Source organism: Ursus americanus, chromosome 6 (genome assembly GCF_024610735.1).
Source record: "Ursus americanus isolate L20-20 chromosome 6, mUrsAme1.1.p, whole genome shotgun sequence".
NCBI classification, from domain to species: Eukaryota; Metazoa; Chordata; class Mammalia; order Carnivora; family Ursidae; genus Ursus; species Ursus americanus.
Genome location: NC_142132.1, coordinates 33,918,947 through 33,939,383, shown reverse-complemented (window position 1 = coordinate 33,939,383; position 20,437 = coordinate 33,918,947). Strand labels below are relative to the sequence as shown.

Below are 20,437 nucleotides of genomic sequence, written 5' to 3'. Positions count from 1 at the left end.
TGTGGTAATCAAAACAGTATGGTACTGCTGGCATAAAAAGAGACACATAGGCCAATGGAACAGAATCGAGAGCCCAGGAGTAAACCCATGCATATACATTCAACTAATATTTGACAAAAGGACCCTAGAATACTCAATGGGGAAAGAACAGTCCCTTCAATAAATGGTGTTGGGAAAACTGGATATTCACATGCAAACAAATGAAATTGGATCCTTATACCACTTACAAAAATTAATTTGAAATGGATTAAAGGCTTCAATATAAAACCTGAAACTATAAAACTTCTAGAAGAAATGGAGTTTTCTAATTCAACTCTCTTATATTAAGTTTCTCTGGACTGATACTACTTTCTCTTTCTTTATCCTTGTTTTGGATACAAAATCTTGTGGATTTTATTCTAGTTTATTCTGACTTTAATAATCCATTATAAGATTAGTTTTTGTAAAATATCATTTTCATTTTAGCATGTCTCTCAGGAACTTCCTACATATTGTGTCAAAGATCTAGTCAGGGTTTCTGTCAAGTAACCCAGATCTTAATGGTGTACTAGCTTAAAAAACAACAACAACAACAACAAAAAACATATAAACCTGTTGAGTCTTTTTGCCTCAGTTAGAAGGTCTCTTAGAATGCCCCCTTTTTATTTTTTATTTTTTTAAAGATTTTATTTATTTATTTGACAGAGATAAAGAGAGCCAGCGAGAGAGGGAACGCAAGCAGGGGGAGTGGGAGAGGAAGAAGCAGGCTCATAGCGGAGGAGCCTGATGTGGGGCTCTATCCCACAACGCCGGGATCACGCCCTGAGCCGAAGGCAGACACCTGCCACCCAGGCGCCCCTAGAATGCCCCCTTTTTAGATCATAGACTTCAAGTCTAGGTCAAGATTCACTTCTGTTAAGGTCAACTAGTAGTTCTCTTGATGATCTCCACTGCTTAGATATCACCTAGTCCTATTCTTTTGTTCTACAGATGAGGAAACAAGCCCATGGATGGTCAGTCTAAGGAATATTTCAGACCCACTTCCATTTCTAGGAAACTACTATGTAAGCTAAAATGTATAATAATTATGTAAATAAATGACCCTGGATTAGATTATTTCATTCTTTAAAAGAAAAATGTAGCATTCCTCCTTGCTGTGAACTCAAATATACTGGGATGTATATAAAAAAAAAAAAAATTCACTTCTGTTAATTAGTAAATACATACATGCATTGATTCATTAAAAAACTCTTTGTATCCTTATCTCCCTATAATCTTTACTTAAAATTTCATTAACATGTATCTGTTAAGTTTGTACCATACTACTGTACATATGCTAAATTTGCCTTAAAGTTTTTCAGTTGTTGGGGTGCCTGGGTGGCGCAGTCAGTTACGTGGTTGACTCTTGGTTTCAGCTCAGATCGTGATCTCGGGGTCATGGGATCGAGTCCCACAAGGGGCTCAGTGTGGAATCTGCTTAAGATTCTCTCTCCCTCTCCCTCTCCCTCTGCCCCTCCTCCTGGTGCACACTCTCTCTCTCAAATAAATCTTTAAAAAAAAAAGAGAGAGAGACTTGTACTTATCTCTAAAAAAAAAAAAAAAAAAGTTTCTCAGTTGTTTAATGTGTATTTATTCATTGTCCTTAACTAGATTGGAGGCTCCTTGGAGGCAGAGGCTGGTGTGTTAAATTTTATTTACATTTATTTTAATGAAAAGTAAAATGCTATGTGTACAGTAGGTGCTTAATAGGTACTTAGTTGTTGACCTTATAGCCCACAGATATTCTGTAGGCTATTCTATTCTTATGAGGTAGATTTAAGCTTTCCTTTGGCACAGACTATGTAATAAAGAGTTACTATGATGATCTTTAGTTGCTGTTCATGGTAATATGCTATATATACACATGAAGGAATGGTACTCATCTACTTTGACTCTGGATCTTTTATTCCTCAGGGCTGTTTTTTTGTTTAGTTTTGAGGGCTTTGGTTCAGTTATCTAAAAAATTGCCCAACAGTATATCCTTTCTTCTCTGTTTATACTTTAATGTCTAACTTCTTGTTATTAAGCAAATAATTTATAGCCTGAGTTTGCAGGATATTTATTCTTAAATAAAATTGGTAAAACCTCAGCCTACAAGCAGAACAATCAAAGATGACATTTACATAAGCTTGCCTGAGGCTCTTGAACCTGGCCTCTGAAGTCTAGTGTTTAAAGTAGTGATGAATGCTAGGGAAAGAGTTAAAACTCTACTGTCCCATCAGGATTTCCACTTACTTTTAACTTTTGAGTTGGTTGTTGTGATATTATTTCATGTCTTCAATAAAATCCACATTTGTTGACTTGGAACCATATACTTTTTTTTTTTTAAGATTTTATTTTAAAGTAATCTCTACACCTAATGTGGGGCTCAAACCCACAACCCTGAGATCAGGAGTTATACACTCCACTGACTAAGCCAGCCAGGTGCCCTTGTTAAAGGTCCTTGTTTAACAATGGATTAAATCAAATACTTGCCACAGAGTGCTACAGCTAGGTCCTATGCCATTATATTCTAATGTCCTGTGGAACAGGCCAAAGTGCCCCAATGTACTGCCAAGTACCATGTGCTAAGATAGCTGTGGCCCACAGAGTCCCTGAGAGTGATGCCAATCATCATCAAAAGCATTTTTTAAGCACCTATCTGTACATGGTTCTATCCTAGGCACTGTACAAAACGAGTTAAACAGACTTGGCCCCTGCCCCCTGGGAATTTTCAATCTAAGATGATGCTGACATGGACAGACATAAGGATATTGAGACAACTGAACAAACATTGAACAAGAACATAAAGTACTAACATTATGCACAAGCAAAGGGGTAAGTGCATTTTGTGGAATAGTATTAAAGGAAGCCTCTTGGGACATGAGCAGGGGGGGGTAGAGCAATTAGTCAACCTCTATCAGGTTAGATTAGTTTTCATTGGGAATTTGGGTTTACATACAGACAGATTTAAAGTAGGGACAGGACATTCCAGAAATAGAATACAATAAAAAGAAGACTTGGAGCAAACAGAGAAGTTCAGAACTGTATTGTTGGACTCTTCATGACATCCAAAATCTGTAATTCTGCATGGTTCCGAATCTGAAAGTGGGGTTGACATTTTGGCTTAGCAGATTGTCATTAAAGTTGGGTCTAGATCAAAACTAGTTCAATGCAGAGCAAAAAGCAAACCACAAAACCTGGAAACTTGCATAGCTTTTGAAAACAGTCTGTTTTGCTTATTAAAACTCTTTTATAAACCATTGGCCACTTAACAGAAAACTTCACTGGGGCTGTTATCATCTCAGGAACTTACACAAGGTTGTCTTGTGAAGCACCTATTTTTGTTCATTAAATTGTGTTCTGTGTTAGAAACTTTAGCACTCTGACAACATATGGAAATTATTTCTCAAGAACTGGTGAGAGGTTGTTTTGTTTTGTTTTGTTTTGTTTTGTTTTGTTTTGTTTTAAGGATACCTTTCTATGCCAGAGAAAGGTCGTAGAAATTCTGGTTGTTACTGTAAGCAGTGCCCATAGATGTTGAGCCCTAAATATTACCTGCCCTTCAGTCATTAATTTCTTATCTTCCAAGATGTGCCTTTAACACCATGCATACATAAATTTGAATTTAAATCACAGCTGCAGCAAATCTACTTTCGCATGTCTGCCAGATAAAACTGATTACTTCTTTTTCAGTAGATACAGACTTAGGAGTTTCCCCAATAGTTTCAGCTCACTGTTTGATGTCATTCACCTCTGAAATGTGAAAATTTGAATTTACCCAGAGTATTAGGGTGTATTTTCTTTACAAAAGCTTCTTTATTATACAAAAGAATTCACAATAGATTTTCTTTTAATTGCAAGCTTCCCTAGTGCCCTTTAAATTATTGGGTTTTCAAAACTTACATTTATACAGAGCTTCTTCAGTTGCCATCCATTGTGTAAATACAGTACATTGAAAACGTAAGTGGTGAAGCCCACTGAGACATTAAAAATTCAATAATGCCTTTTTAAAATATTGAAGCCTTTTTATGCCCTTAGGTATTTGACTTGTGTGATGTGCACTTATTCATACTTCTTCCTCCTCGCTAGAATTGAGGTTTTATAGGGCTAGTCTTGTCTTTCCTTGCTTTCCATAACTCTTTGTGCTGTAGTACAACAGTAAGAAGAATCTAGTAACTTGCTATTTTTCTTTTGACCCCAAGTCATGGGATAGTAGCACATGGTAAGCTTCCTAATAGGAAGAGTATGATTTAGGGACTGCCATCCAGAGAAATTCAGTAATTGTTTTTACTCACTAAATAGCTTGCCTAGATAATCTTAAACACCTCCCCTGGGTGGCAGTTTATTCTCATGGTATGTTCACTACTAAACATTTGTCTTTTAAATATTAAACTATTCTTGAACTAGTCTATCTGAAGAGCCTGAAGAGAGGTTTAGGCAAAATAAAGACAGAAGTCTAGACAAAATTATTTCAGAAAAACTGGAAATAGGAACTATAAAATACAGCCAATGTCTTCGTTTACTCTAGCACATCTTTTGTATGTGATTCAAGGAATGAGTAGAAAATTTCCAAAAGTGTACAGATTTTTTGTTTTTGCTTGCACAGAAAGAATTCACACCCATTGACTCAGGAAGAAAAAGGAAAATTGAGCTTGTTATATTAGAACCATCTGAGATCTTTAAAGGAAAAACAATTCAAACATCTCTAGACTGCCCATGTTCATGATAGGTAAAAGTGGTAGTGATGGTTTTTTTTAGGAATTGTATTGTTTCACTCCATCAGTAGATAGTTCCAAGTACCCTCTTGAAAGGAGAGAGGAAGAAGGTACATTGGAAGCATGTAAAATACCTTATTTCCTTACCAATTTTTATTCTGACTGGGTGGAAAATAGTCCTGCAGTTAACTTAGACTTGGTACAGAATAGTGAAAAAGAAAGACCTAGAGATTTTCATATCATAGTTTTAAATAAGTACCTCAATAGAGAATTCAACAAATATTTGAGAGTCATAGGAACTTCGGATTCATCAATAAGCAAAGCAAAAACATTATTTTTCCCTTTAGAGCTTATGTTCTAGTTCAAAAGTCAGCAGACTTTTTCTGTTAAAAACCAGAGAGTAAATATTTTAGGCTTTGTGTGTGGCCATGTTCCATATAAAACTTTCTTTACAAAAGCAAGCGGCCGGCTGGATTTGGTCCATGGCCCGTAGTTTCCCAACCCATATTCTTTTAGGTGGAAACAGAATGATTAAATTAGAGTATGTTAGGTGATAAGTGCTTTGGGAAAAAAAAATAGTGCAGAATAATTAAATAGGGAGTATCATGAGGTAGAAGTTGGCAGCGTGAGTCTCACTGAAGTCAAGAAGAGAAGGAACCAAGAAAGACTGAGAAGTTAATGACTGGTGATGGAAAGAAAACCAAGAAATGGTGATGTCCTAGAAATATAATGAAGAACCACATACTGGGAAGAGGAAGAGAACATCTGTGTCAGATGTTGCTGCTAGGCCAAATAGGAGGAAGGCTGAGATTACAACATTGAACGTAACTAATCTTAGGTTGTTAGTGACCGTTATGAGCAGTTTTGGTGGAGAGAATTGAAGGAGAGAGTGAAAACAGGAAATCTTTTGAGGAATTTTGTTGGAAAGGAAGCAAAGGTGGAGCAGTGAGGGAAGACGGATCAAGAGAAGAATTTGAGTTTTTTAAGATAGAAGAAATAATGACATGTCTGATGGAAATAATCCAATAAAAAGTAGAGAGGAAATGTGGGAGACAGTTGCTGGAGCTGTGGCTTTGAGTTGGCAAGGGAATGGGATCTGGTGTGTCAGTGGAGGGATTAACTTCAGATAGGTGTGCTGTTGGTAGGTGGGTACATGTGCCATGGAGAGTTTGGACTTGTGGCTTCAATTTTCTGATTAAAGAATTATCAGTAGAGAATATGAAAGTTGAAGTGTGGAGGTTTCATATATACCTATGGTTTTTTACTTTTAGTACCAGCATTTGAGGGATCTTTGGTCACTCACTAAAATGACTTTTATTGTACCCTCTGAGGGAGTTTTAAACTTAACCTAGCAAATTTGTATATTTTAAGGATTAAACCCTACATTATGAGATTGAATAATGAAACATGTAATGCCTATGGCACAGTGCCTGGTATCCTATAGACACTCAAGAAGTGCTAACTATTATTAGAGAACATAGTAAATACGCTAAATTGAAACCATAGGTCCTTTGATGTCCCTCCTAATGTTCTTTCTACTTCACAGTGTGGTCTTTCTTTATACAGTGACTAGTGATATTACTGGCTCCAGCGACCAGGGGCTCCATAGATGGGTGCTTGTTCTTACGTGTTTTAATTATTTTATCATATTGCTATGTTAATTTCTTTGTGCAATAAAAATAAATTTTTTATATACAGCATCCTCCTATAGATTGTAACCCCCCAGAAGGTAGGTAATAATTCTTATACATTTCCAAGAAAATGTCTCAAGTGATAGTTTGTATATAGAGGGTATTCAACAAATATGGTGATTAGTAAATCATATTTCTGTGACTAAACTTAGATACTCAGTTCTTTAGGACTTGCTCTAATTCAGGCCTGAGACCCTTCCACTATTCTGAAAAATTCCGAAGCTAAATTATATTGGACTTAAGCAACTAGAAAACCTCCAAATATAGCTATTCTAAATACCTTCCATAGAAAGGTGGTAGCCAGATTTCACAGTAAGTATACAATAATGGAAATATAATTGGCACATACAGCTGTTGAAATGCCATAAAAACTGGCATTGTGATCATTAGAAGAAGTTTGTTAGAACCACCAAATTCTACTCCTGAAATTAATAATATGTTAGCTAACTGGAATTTACATACAAACTTGAAAAAAAAGAAAAAGTTTGTTAGAGAATAATACTCAACTATTCCATATTGAAAATCAAAGTAAGATAGATTGACTTTGTATAACTACAAGAAAATAGTCTTGGTTACCTTCACATACTGCACCACGGAAGTAATGAGTGAAGTCAAAGAAGTGATATTTTTACCAAGTACTAGAGAATCTAAATGTGGGCAAGAACTGTTTGGGAAGAGCAAGCCGAAATGGCCATTTTGTTCTGCAGTAACCAGTGTGAATAAAAGAATTGAGAGAATCTATTTTCTTCATAAGAAGCAGCTGTGTTTGAGCCTTTAATAGGTTTACTGATGAAGGTAAAAATTTGAAGATGCTATTTCCTAGAATTTAGGAAGTAAAACTTAGCTATTCATGCAAACAACTGAGAAATTCTAAATTTATTCAAATCTAGGTTCCCATCACATTTATAATAGTTATCTCTAAAGCACCAGAATATCCAACTTCATAAAAATATTTAGATCAATGGAAAATATTGAATAAGTCATTTTTAAAAAATCTGTCTTGTGTTGAAACGTTACTTTCTTTTTTTATTACAGGTCCAGTTGTTTACGTCTTGGATCTTGCGGATAGACTGATCTCAAAAGCTTGTCCATTTGCTGCAGCGGGAATAATGGTTGGCTCTATCTATTGGACAGCTGTGACTTATGGAGCAGTGACAGTGATGCAGGTTCACTATTTTACTCTGTTCAATGATAATATTTTTTATGTGAAGATCTATTAAATATATTTCTGTTAGGAGAGTTTTAAAAATTATTACTATTATTTCGAACAAGTAATAACCTTCTCATGGCTTAAAAATAAGAAATACGTAAGAAACTATCTAGTGAAAAGCCGTCTTCTTTGTGCATGTGCAAGAAAAAAATAAATTTGTTCACACACACACACACACACACACACACACACACACATACTTTTTTTCCCCTTAAAGGAAGCATAACCCCGCTTTGTTTTTTCCCCCACAAACAGCGAACCTTGGAGATCTTTTCATATAAGTATGCAGAACTCTCCATAGCATTCTATGTGTGGAATTAGAACAATTTACTAACCAGTCTGTTTGATTAGACAATTAGTTGCTAACTGTTGGTGAAGATTATCAGACTTAAATTTCAAGATTTAGTCCTAGACCCTTGACTCCTCTCTTTATACTTCTTCTCTAAAGATTTCCAGCTATCATCTCTGTGCTTTTTGTGCTTAGATCTATGCCTTTACCCTAATCTAGCCTCAAATCCAGTCCTACAGTCACAGTTTGTCCCTTCTCCTTAAATGACCTCTTGTGATTTCACAGTCAATATTATTGAAATCAGACTAGTCTTTTCCTCAATTTGAAACCTAAATTTATTCCCCGTTATAATTTTTCTATACCTTTGATCACTACTATTATTTTCGCATCTACTCAGTCTGTATCATACATTCTTAGGATTACCTTTAGCTCTTCTTACTTCATACATCTATATCAGTCCACTGACCCAAGTCCAAGCAATTTTCATTTTTATATGTCTTATATCTGTAGCTTCTTTTCCACAGTCTTAACCCCCTGACCTTGTCACTCCCCATTATACCAGAGGGCTAAAGGAGGCTCTTGATTGGTTTCTCTTAATTTCATTCTCTTCTCTCAGTCCATTCTTCTAAATCAGTCTTCCTAAAATAATACCTTCAACATCTACTCCAAGCTCACCATCTCCTCTGCCTTCAGTAGTGCTTTACCAGTGCACCACTTAGATTGGGTAAGTGTTTCATAAATAACTCAGTAATAGTTAAAACACTATATAATATTCTAGAAATTGCACATAACCTATCTATGCTGGATCCATAGTGAATGGCGTTTCTGGTTGCTTCATTAATAGTCATGGTGGGACAGATATTGCAAGGCTTCTTCATGAAGTGTTGATGACACCCCCAAAATCTGGATATAGTCAGTAGAATGAATTGCATCATTTGTCATGAGTGTAATGGGTAAAGATTAAGAACCACTAACTTAAAAAAAAAAGATTCCATTTACTTAACCTGATTTGTTACACAGGGTGCATCACAGTCTCACTTCATTCTACTTCGAGGCCTATTGGAGGAGAACCTCCAACCCATCCTTATGCAGTTTAGTTTTTTTACCTCTGTCCTTTGGCTTTTGTCACCCTCCCTGCCTCATACCTGTCCTTCCATTCCTCTGTCTACTCATCCAAATCTAAACTCTCCTTCCAGGCTTAGTTCAGCTGCTTTTCCCCCCTAAACCTACCTGGCAACTCCTGCCCACTGTTATTTCTTTTCCCTCTGCATTCATGACATTTTCAGTCCTCAAATGGCAGCTAATCTTGTGCTGACCAAGTGGTATTTCTTATATAGATTACCTGTTACTTAACTTTTCCTATATTCAGGCCTTGCTTTTCCTATGAGAAGGTAGTTTCCTTGAAAGTAGAGACTGTCTTACACTTATATATTCCTAATATAGAATATACACAGAGAATAACACTTAAAAGGCTTTCATAAACATTGGGGCTTTTTTTATATGACTGGTTCTATCAGGTAGTAGCAGGTTTGTTTGACTGACTATATTCTCTGCAATAATTTGTTAAAACTCCAGTAATGAGTACATCATTAGTTCAGGGAGGTTTAGAATGATTCAGTAGGACTGACAAAGACACAAAAACTTAGAGCAGATATATACATTATTTAATGCACAAACACATTTTATAGACATGTATTTTTGGCAGATGAGGAAACTAAGGCCCTCTGAGTGATTTCTCTTAATACCTAATTGACCATAAGAAGTAGGATGGCTCTTTTTGACCTAATTGACCATAAGAAGTAGGATGGCTCTTTTTGAGGAAAGATTTTAGGCTCGCTCAGTCGTAAAAGAAATTTGATAATTAACAAGAGCCAATTAAGGAATATAGTTTGTATCCCCTAAACAGGGCTTCAAGCTGGATTTTGGCACTTTGAATCCATATTGGTATGATTCATTTGAAAAGTTAACACCGAGCTAAGGTCTATGTAAAATACAAGACAAATTGAAAGCCCTGATCCCCAGCCCCAAGAAATATAGTCTAAGACAAGATGTATATAAGTGAATAACTGGAGAACAGTTATTACATTATATAAACAAATATGAAGAGTACAGAAGACTACATAAACAATATTTTAATTCAGTAAAATGAAAGATCATTTGAAATTACAAAAAAAGTAAATCTTGAGCTGACCCTTGAAGGCAATAATTTGGATTGGGAGAGGGGAAGAAATGATACAAGCAAGGAGACAAAAATGAACATGTTGGTTAATGGTGACAGTAAAGAAGAAGACCTAAAATTATGATGATACATATATATTGTTTGTTGCAATTTAGAAATAATCTTCACATGTACTATCTCACTTGAAAAGATTTTTTTTTTTAAGCCTAGAATGAAAGAGATTACCTGTGACAGTAGGTAGATATTGTATGATTTAAGAGTATTGGGAAGATTTTTTACCTATCTGAGCCTATGTGATAGAAAATGTGCCCCACTACACCATCAGCAGTATTTAGGGGTTTCTTTTTTAACCCTTGAGTGTTCTTTTCTTTTGTTCTCTGACTAGTCTGAGGTTTTCAATGAATCAGATTAAGAAATCAGACCACTCGTTTTTGTTCTGTTTTGTTTTGTTTTTTGGTTAAGACTTTATATATTTATTTATTTTAGAGGGAGAGAGAAAATCTCACACAGACTCTCACATTGAACACAGAACCCAGCACGGGGCTCACTCCCTCGACCGTGAGATCATGACCTGAGCTGAAATCAAGAGTCAGACACTTAACCCACTGAGCCACCCAGACGCCCCCAGACTACTGTTCTTTTCCCACTTACTTTCCCATGAACCACTTTTAGGTTCAATCCCTGTTAGTTGTGAGGAATTTGAATGAGACCTTCTGCTTACATTTTTATTGAAAAGACAACATAATGGGTAACTTTTTTTCCCAGCACTGGGCTAAACACCTTTCTAGCACTGATATATTTAATCCTTGTAACAGTCTTATGATCTAGATACTATCAATTATTCCTAGTTTACAGATTTGGCGAGTTTACATGTCCATTACCACACAGCAAGAAAGAAGCATTAGGACCCCCTACCCCTGTCCCTAATCTAGGGCTCCTTAGGTGAAACCTGGTTCCAAAGGCAGTGGGAACATTTTACCCTGGAACAACAGGACCTTAATGTCCAGCCTAGTTCCACTTTTGCCTCTAGTGTAAAGATAACCCCCATAAGCATTGACCATTCTTAACTCTTATAACTATCCTTAATTATCTTTAATTCTGACTAAGAAAACCTATTAGTTCACCACTGTTTCATTATCTCATTTAAAAGTAGGTTCCTAAAAGGAAGTGCTTTATAAGATCAGGCCTTAGTTAAAACTCTCAGCCTTTCAGAACTCCTGGGTATGAAGATCTAGCTTTCAGCTCTTAAGCAGAAAAACAAATCCTCCTGTACACCTACAATTCCTAGGCCTTTATTTTATACACAGATAACAAATTCTTAGAGAAGACAATCTATAGTTCCTGAATCTCACCCCAAAATTGAAGTCTTAAAAATAATCTTTTTAAATCTTGGGGCATAAAACCAGAATGTACATGATCATACACAATTCACTGGATTTGTATTGACCAAAGCTAAATCAGCCCCCATTGCTTAATTCAGCTTTCATTTTCTGCCCTTGAGTCTGACTATAGTAGCAGGTGGTAAACTATAATTGTTTACTATTCTGTTTCCTTTGCAGCATTTATATTTGCATGCTTGTTTGATTTGATTGTCTCTCACCTCCAAAAGATATCTATTTAGTTTACTGTTTTATCCCCAACACCTATGCCTGTGTCTGGCACATAATCAGTATTCAGTTGAATGCATACATAGTGAGCCCAGCTTGAGTACAAAGCATCTCTCTCCACTTTAGATATAACAAGTGGGACAGTGGGTCTTTTTCTTACTGTTTGTCCTATTTATTTCCTTTTTTGTTTCCTCATTCTTAGACACCAGGTTGTAAGGTTTTTACTGCTACCCATGAGGAATAAACTTACCCTTACTATAGTCTCTACTTGAATATTCACTCTTGCTTTATATTTCTGAACCCCAAATTCTAAAAAGAATAGTGTAACCCAACAGGAATTTTTGAAATTTCTGAATTTATTTTCTACTTTGAGAATATTTAAATCACATTTAGTTGTAACTTTGTAAATGATCATTATATTGAAAATAATAAAATGATATAAAAATAGAAGGTCCTGAAAAGGCATAGGTAAAGACACAATCTCTGGGCTAATCCACTGTCGCCACTGATATGGGATTAGGGTTTATGAAATACAGTGGACCCTTGGACAGCATGGGGGTTAGGAGCACTGATAACCCCCCTCATGCAGTAGAGAATCCATGGATAACTTTTGACTCTCCAGAAACTTAACTACTAACAGCCTACTGTGTCCTGAAGCCTTACTAATAACATAAAGTCAACTAACACACATTTTTGTATATGTATTGTATGCTATATTCTTACAGTAAAGCAAGCTAGAGAAAAGCAGATGTTATTAAGGAAATCTTAAGGAAGAGAAAATAACAGTACTGTACAGTATCTATCAGTATATATATAAGTGGACCAGTACAGTTCAAACCCGTGGCGTTCAAGGGTCAACTGTGAACCGGACTATTTCACTTTAGGGCAACTCAGATCAATCATCCTTTACATACAGTGTGTCAGATTTCTCCGTGGAGACACAGAAGAATATCAGGTACCTATACCATGGTTTTTGACCACTTGGAAGAGGTTAGCCTCCTGCCCTTTAATATTACATTGTATTTAGGTAAATTAATGAAGTACAAGCCTGGACTGTGTATCCCTAGCTCAGATTTTAAAAGCATCCATTTTGGGGCGCCTGGGTGGCATAGTGGTTGGGCGTCTGCCTTCGGCTCAGGGCGTGATCCCGGCGTTATGGGATCGAGCCCCACATCAGGCTCCTCTGCTGTGGGCCTGCTTCTTCCTCTCCCACTCCCCCTGCTTGTGTTCCCTCTCTCGCTGGCTGTCTCTATCTCTGTCAAATAAATAAATAAAATCTTTAAAAAATAAATAAATAAAAGCATCCATTTTGGCTCTCCCCACATACTTATAAAGTATTTTTACCTGGATTGAGTGTGTTGTCTAGAATTTCGGTTTGCTGTGACCATTCTCAGCTTTATGTTATTTCACATCTCTTTACAGTAGTCCACCTAAAAAAAAAAAAAAAAAAAAAGCTGCTATGATGTTGACATAAAGAGCAACTCATTAAAAAAAAAAAAAAAAGTTTTTTACTTTTTCATGAACTTGTTTTCCTCAGTGTCCCTGGCAGCTTTTAGTTTTCCCTACCTTCTTTCTTCCTCCCTTTCCTCCTTGCCTGCCCTTCCTTCCTTTCACCTCCTCCCTATCAAAGATAGAGACAAGGTTCTTCCCAATCCTTTCTTCTGGTTTACTCGTCAAGTGTGATCAGAAAAACTATATGAAGTCTTTATGGTAGTATCCTCCTAGCAAGCTGTCCTCACTGTGTAATACCTGGGTGGGGTATAAGACTAAGATTCAGAAATAGTCTCCTTCTCCTGTCATAACTGCCAAGAATAATCACTCAGAGAAATAGGTTTAATTTGGAAGCAATTGAGACTTTGGCTAAAGGGAAGATCATTTGAGACCTTTGAAAGAGAATTTTCAGGGAAAATCTCCAATTAAAAGTAAGAAGCTCACCAATAAAATGGAGATCTTGAGAGAAGTATAAGGCCAAGATTGATCGAGTAAAAAGGATTTTCTTGGGAGGGGAAGTATGAAGATTCACAAATAAGAATTAATCATGTCCTTCTTGCCCTCTGGGATCTAATGCAATTGCGAAATAGCCCTAAGACCCAGATAAGAAGGGAAGGATTGTTTTAGCTTCATTACCCCATAGATAGGATATGCTAGGGTTCCTGGACTGGAAAAATGACTGGATCCTATAGCAAAAACTACTGCAGTAGACCTTGGAATTGCATTTTGGCCGAGTTAGGTCTGTAGAACAGGCATTTAGCCAGCCAGAAAAACCACTCTATCCCAGACGTCACTGCGTATGGAGAAAGAACCAAAGAGAAGTGAGCTTTCAGGCCATCTCCTGAAGGCTGGTGCCACCCCTTGGCTGCCTGTGCTTACCCTACTAGACGAGCAGGAAGAGAGATGCTGTGCTGAAGCACAGATAGGACTTAAAATTGTAGTCCAGTCTAATCCAATCAGAGGAATTAAAGAACCAGAAGTCCTCTCCCCTCTATTGAATTATAATCACTGTGGGTCAACCATTTTTTAAATTTTATTCCAATATAATATGAAATAGCTTAGGAGCTTTTCTTCCCCTGAATGAGAGACACTTACAAATAAATCAGGACTGATAGCTTTCCAGCTTATTTTTAAAACTTTTTTTTCTGTATTCTTTCGAAATTTAGCATTTCCTCTAAAATGAATTCAATTCAAGCATGCAACCCTTCATTAGATAAGAAAATGATTCTAGCGAATGCTGTCTGTTTCACAGGTTGTAGGCCATAAAGAAGGTCTGGATGTTATGGAGAGAGCTGATCCTTTATTCCTTTTAATTGGACTTCCTACTATTCCTGTCATGCTGATATTAGGCAAGATGATACGCTGGGAAGACTACGTGCTTAGACTATGGCGCAAATACTCGAATAAACTACAAATTTTGAACAGTATATTTCCAGGTAAGGCCCTGAATTGTGGCTAGAATGAGTGCACCAAATTAATTTTGTGGAAGAATCTTAGTATGCATAGATATCTTAGGTATTCTGATGTATTAGCACTAATACCCTGCATTTTCTTTCTCTAGGCATTGGTTGTCCTGTTCCTCGAATTCCAGCTGAGGCTAATCCTTTAGCAGATCACGTCTCTGCCACCCGAATTTTGTGTGGAGCCCTTGTCTTTCCTACTATTGCAACAATAGTTGGTAAACTGATGTTCAGTAGTGTTAACTCTAATTTACAAAGGACAATCTTGGTAAGATGGTTTTAATATTGTTTTTTTTTTAAGTGACCATGCAAAAGAGAATGAACTGTATATTAAAAAAAAAAAAAAAAAAAAACCCAGTGGGACTATATAAATATTCATTCTGTGGCTCCTGTGCCTTAAGGTTCTATTTGATCCCCACTTGTTATCCAATAGCAAGAAAGAGGGGAGGATCCATTACATTACTTCTGGCCTTCCAGAACAATGCTGTGGGTGATTTCTCTCCTAGAATAGGCATTATTATCACACCCATCCCTCTTGCCAACATGATTATGATGAAGAGCTTCTGCTCTAGGGTCAGACTGCCTGATTCATATCCTATCACAGATACTGCTTTGCTGAAAAACCTAAATCAAACTTCTTGAATTCTCTGTGCCTATAAAATAAAGATCATATTGGTAGCTATATCAGGATTACTGGGAGGATTAAATGAGATAATTAATTTGAAGTGCTTTCACACAGTCAACCCTTGTGTTGATGTCATTATTATTCTCACTTCCCCTCTCTGATGACAGCCTGCACGTGTGCCCACGCCTTCTCCCTGTTATACCAGAATGGACGTAGAGCTAAGTGGAGAGATTACTCAATAGGAGAACAAGGAAGGTGTCTCTGTTATAGTGTCTCCTCCTATCGCACCCCATAGTAGGAAAAAAACTGTTTCTTTTGCATTCATCTGAATTAGCAGCAATGTCTGTGTCTTTTTTGATCTAAGTAAGATTATTTTTATTATTATGTTCTCTAAATCTGCATTATAAAAAGCTAATTTTCTTTTTTATTTTAGGGTGGAATTGCTTTTGTTGCCATAAAAGGAGCATTCAAGGTTTACTTCAAACAACAGCAATATTTACGTCAGGCACACCGCAAAATTCTAAATTATCCAGAGCAAGAAGAAGCATAAAACTGTGACTTCTAGTTGTTCTGCAGTCTTCTCATCCTTATGAGTCTGTTGTGTTGTTCTGATTCCATTATTAATGCACAGTAGTGGAGACTTATGATAAGCTGCTGCTCATATTTTTAAGAAATATAATAAAGCACTTAGGGCAGGGGAAATCCTCTCAGTAATCACGGAACCTAAGGTTGTGATTTGTTTTCATTGTTTTGTATGTACTTCTTTTATGGCAGTCATCTGAACCATTATCTTAGCATGGTAAACCTGGGTTTTGTTCATATTTTCTCCAGATAGAAATGTAAAGATCAAACTGTGCAAATATTTAAAAATGCACATGCTGTTTTATTCAAATGCCTCTTTTGTACATGTTCATGTTCAGTGTTTTCTTAGAATCAGCAACTCAATGAAGGTACTATGAGGATTTTTCTCACTGGCATAATTTGATTACATGCTAAACAGGAGTATATGTTAATATAAGGAAATGTAAATTAGTTATAAAAAATAACAAACCAAAAATGTATGTAAACATTCAAATGATTATCTGAACAAATGCGATTTTGTTGTGTTTTTCTTAACCCATGTGACGTCCTCCAAAATGTGTAGGGTAAAAATTCACAGGGCTTCCAAATCACTTTTTCACTATTAAATTTTATTTATATAATATTGACATCTCATAGTTCATAATGTAATTTTGACTCATGCAGTCATAATTACTGTGTGTGTGTGTGAGAGAGAGAGAGAGAGAGAGAGAGAGAATATCATCAGGACCTTCAATCACTGGAGTAAGGTTTTTAAATCCATATTTCTAGAAATTAGAGCTGCCAGTTTCTAGTAGTTTGAGCACAGAGAACGATTTGCAAAAAAAAAAAAAAAATCAATAAAGTTATTTTACTCTTCTCTTTCATTGATTCAGTTATTCAGGAATTTGTTGATCACCTCCTATTTGCCCAGGCATTATACAAAGTGCTGTGGGATACAGTGGTGAACACGACAGACTTGGTTCCTGCTTTTATGCAGTTTACCGTCTAGTTTCAACAGATAGAAAACCAGCAGTGAGTAAACCAAGGTGAGGCCTTGAGCTCTTTGTTTTTATACCAGTCAGTGAAGAGATAATTATGAAAACAAGAAGTCTTGAGTAAATATTGAGGTTTTTGGCTTAAGTCAATCTATTATTAAAACCAATACTAATGTTTTTAGATTTTTAACTGCTTGTCATATTGATGAGGCTAGCACCTTAATCACTGTTTAACTAGTTTTATGTTCATTTTTAAAAAGCAATTATTTATTTTAAGCCATTTTCAGTAGTGGCCCTTTTAATGTTGTTCAGCAATCCAAATGGTCTCACAGTTATTTTCATTAATTAAAATTAAATTTTTAAAAGATAGTTCCAAAAACCCTATTTATTTTCTTGTTCACAGTATCTAATGCATGACACTAATTAACGATTCCCTTACTGATAAGTGGTCACTTCTCTTTAGGAGTGTAGCAAATATAGATTGAGCTATGTTAGATTGCAATAATGTATGTTAACTTTAGTTAAATTTAAGACTGGTACCTTTCTATAGTATGAATGTCTTAATTGTTATAACATTTATGTGAATGGCTGTTGAACATTCAGAGTTGTAATTATTTTGGGAGGAAGGGAATATTTGACAGCCTTATTAAGAACACTGCTACAGTTCTGAAGGGGAAATATAAAATCTATGATTATATATAAAAATAACTTAGATTATATAGCTGTAATTATAAAATATATTGGCTCTTCTTTAATTTTCAATATAAAAAGACCTAGTAGATATTTCCTGCATAATTTTGTTATATAGAACAGCTTTTAGGCAACCGTTAATAAAATGATACAAGCACACCATTCCCCAATTACTACTTTGATGCCCAAGATGGGGGGAGTAGCTGCTTGCATCTATTGGCATCAGGGCTCATGAGGGCCAGGAAAACAACTTTAATTCTTTGGGGGCAGCAGGGAGGGGTTTCTAGGGCTGTGGGGGAGGGAATTGCAAGTACCTGGGAACCAGATTGTCCCTCTAGCCCTAGAATTGAACACTTTTAAGTATAAAAAAATCTTAGAAAGTACTGTGTACCAGTCTTCAGAAGGGTGGCCTGTACCACCATGAACAACAAAAGAGAATGGGCTGACTAAAGTTGACGGACTGCTTCCAATCCTGATTCTGCTTTTAATAACTGGATATGTGACCTGGCCGAGGGGCTTTCTTTCAGCTACGGTTTTCATCATCTCTGAAATGCAAGTAATACTTGTGTCTCGGAAGACTGTTTCTAGGATTAACTGAGAAATTAAACGAACAGAGGCACTTTAGGCTCAAGACAGCCCCTATAGAGCAGTAGCTGTTTCTTAATTGTTAAATAGTCTGTTCGTGCTCCAGGAAAGGGGAACGAAGAAGTAAGAGAATGGTGTTAGGGGACAGATTAAAGGGATGTTGTAGACTTTTGGGATGGGTGGGTACATCTTGTGTTTTCCAGTTTATTTTCACATTGCTTTACTGTGTTATTTCTATGAACTTTAATGTTTTAAATCTCTTTTATAAAATTCAGTGACAACTAGTAAAATTCTCTCCTTTGCAGAAGTTAACTTATCTCCAAAGTGGCTGAAAATGTTCATCATTACATGATTATCAAATGACTGTGAAGAATATAAAATTAAACTTAGTGACTTCATTAGTCACTGCCTTGCTAACTGTGCTGTAATTTTTTTAAACGTCTTGTTTTTAATATAGCGGACTATCTCAATACTGGCTGGATTAGGTTAAATAAAGAATTTTTATGTTCTCTAGGTGTACTTTGTCTGTTGAACAACTTCCAGAACATAATTTGTTTTTTTAAATCCTAATTATTGAGCTATTAGTGAGATTTTTCTTTTAGTAAAAAATCTGAAATTTAAAAAAAAACTAAAGAGAAACTCTCTCAATAATACAAGCAGATTGGCCTAAATTCCAACTACATTCTGATTTTTAAAATGTATACCATTTTAAGATTTAAAATGTATACCAGCCACTTGGACTGACTATGACTAGATGAATAACCACACACAAGATCTGTGGGTGGTCTCATGCTACAGGGTATATTCAGGTGGGTTAAGAACACATAAAAAAAAAAAAAGTTACTTCACTGAGATACTAAGGATTTAAGTTTCTGAAGATGAGAATCTTCTAGAATGAGTACATCAAATAAAGACCCTTCCATCCATGGGGATTATATTTTTTCTAGTTTATTACCCCCATCTGAGAGACTAGCAGAGGAGAAGTGGCATAGAGTCAGACAGTCCTGGATGCATATTCTGGTAATTATTTGTAGGGCAAGTTACTTTATCTCTCAGACCCTTAGTTCATCAATGAAATGAAGATTATAAAACCTATCTCCCCAGTTATTAGAATTAAGTAAGGAAACATTCTACGATAATTTGATATACGGGAAAACTAAATCCGTGCCAATTTAAGTAAACGTTTGTTTGCCCATAGCCTTCTTTTGGTCCCCTGGGATCTCAGGGTTGCCTTTTTGCTACCTGCCACCCCATACACCCATGAGAAATGGTAGAGCGATAAAATGTCTTAACTGCCTTCCTGGACCAAAGATTCTGAGCAAAGGGAAGAAAGAAAGCATTTGCAGCTGAATGGCTGTAGAAGCTTTGGACATGCAACAGAGGATAGATATTATCATTCTGGTCAACCTGTGCAAATTTAAGCCACTTACTGATAACCACGTGCTAAGATTAGTATATGTCAGCAATATATACTATACTTTACCAGGTGTTCGCTGAGCACCTGTATGAGCCAGACACTGCCAAGTCCTGGGGTACAATGCGGAATAAGCCTGCTTTGAAATATTTATCCTTAAAAGTACACTTAAAGATTAAACTGGAATACTTTGAACCCATAGAAGATGTGCTCTGCTTGAATATGGACTCTCCAGTTTAAAATCGGCAAGAAACAATCTATAACAGGAACTAAGAGGTCGTTCATGATCTTTTGATAATACACATTTATCAGTGTATTTATCAATTCAGATAATTGTACAGCAAAAATAAGACATCAAAAGAATTTTTAAGTATAAGTCAGTGAATTTTTGCAAAATGATCACGCGTTATCAGTCAGGGTCCATTCAGGAGATACAAATCAGCTATTTGAACAAGGAACACAAATTGTTAGCTGGTAGGAAGAAATGATAAAAGACTTTGAAGAAAAGTAGCAGGGGCAGAAAAGCAGCTACTCCTTCTAGGCTGAAGGAGGGTAGACATTAAGGGAACTAGGACTTGGAGGTCTCTTTCCCTAAAAGGCTGAGATTCAGACACTTTTGAAAAGGGTGCAGCTCCCACAGCAGTTCTGTCAAGGGGCGGTAGAGGAATTTGCCAGAGGGCAAAATGGAGCTGGTGTGTAGAAGCAGAGCAGGTGGGGAGAGAGGCCTGAGGATGCAACTGGACGTGTCCAGGCTGCTGAGCTCCAATGCTTAAAAGGTCATAATGGAGGCTGGAATCTGAAAGGAAGGTGTCTTCCTGACCTAATTGCCTTGTGGTGTCACTCCTGTGCCTTCTGTTGAAAAAGCCTACTGTTCCAAAGGAAAAATGTTTACAGAATCCAGTTCAAGGTCACAAAGTTGGGCAAA

The 20,437-nt window shown here is 36.4% G+C and overlaps 1 protein-coding gene across 1 annotated transcript in view; it reads left to right on the top strand.

Moving 5' to 3' along the window:
- Nucleotides 1–18,607, top strand: part of MARCHF5 (membrane associated ring-CH-type finger 5) — a 51,316-nt gene extending 32,709 nt beyond the window's left edge. Inside the window, exons 3-6 of the mRNA XM_045809919.2 lie at nt 7,442–7,572; nt 14,435–14,618; nt 14,744–14,910; nt 15,701–18,607. Coding sequence (XP_045665875.1) covers nt 7,442–7,572; nt 14,435–14,618; nt 14,744–14,910; nt 15,701–15,817 — 599 coding nt within the window. The 3' untranslated portion in view covers nt 15,818–18,607. The remainder of the gene's footprint in view (nt 1–7,441; nt 7,573–14,434; nt 14,619–14,743; nt 14,911–15,700) is intronic.
- Nucleotides 18,608–20,437: the final 1,830 nt, after the last annotated feature.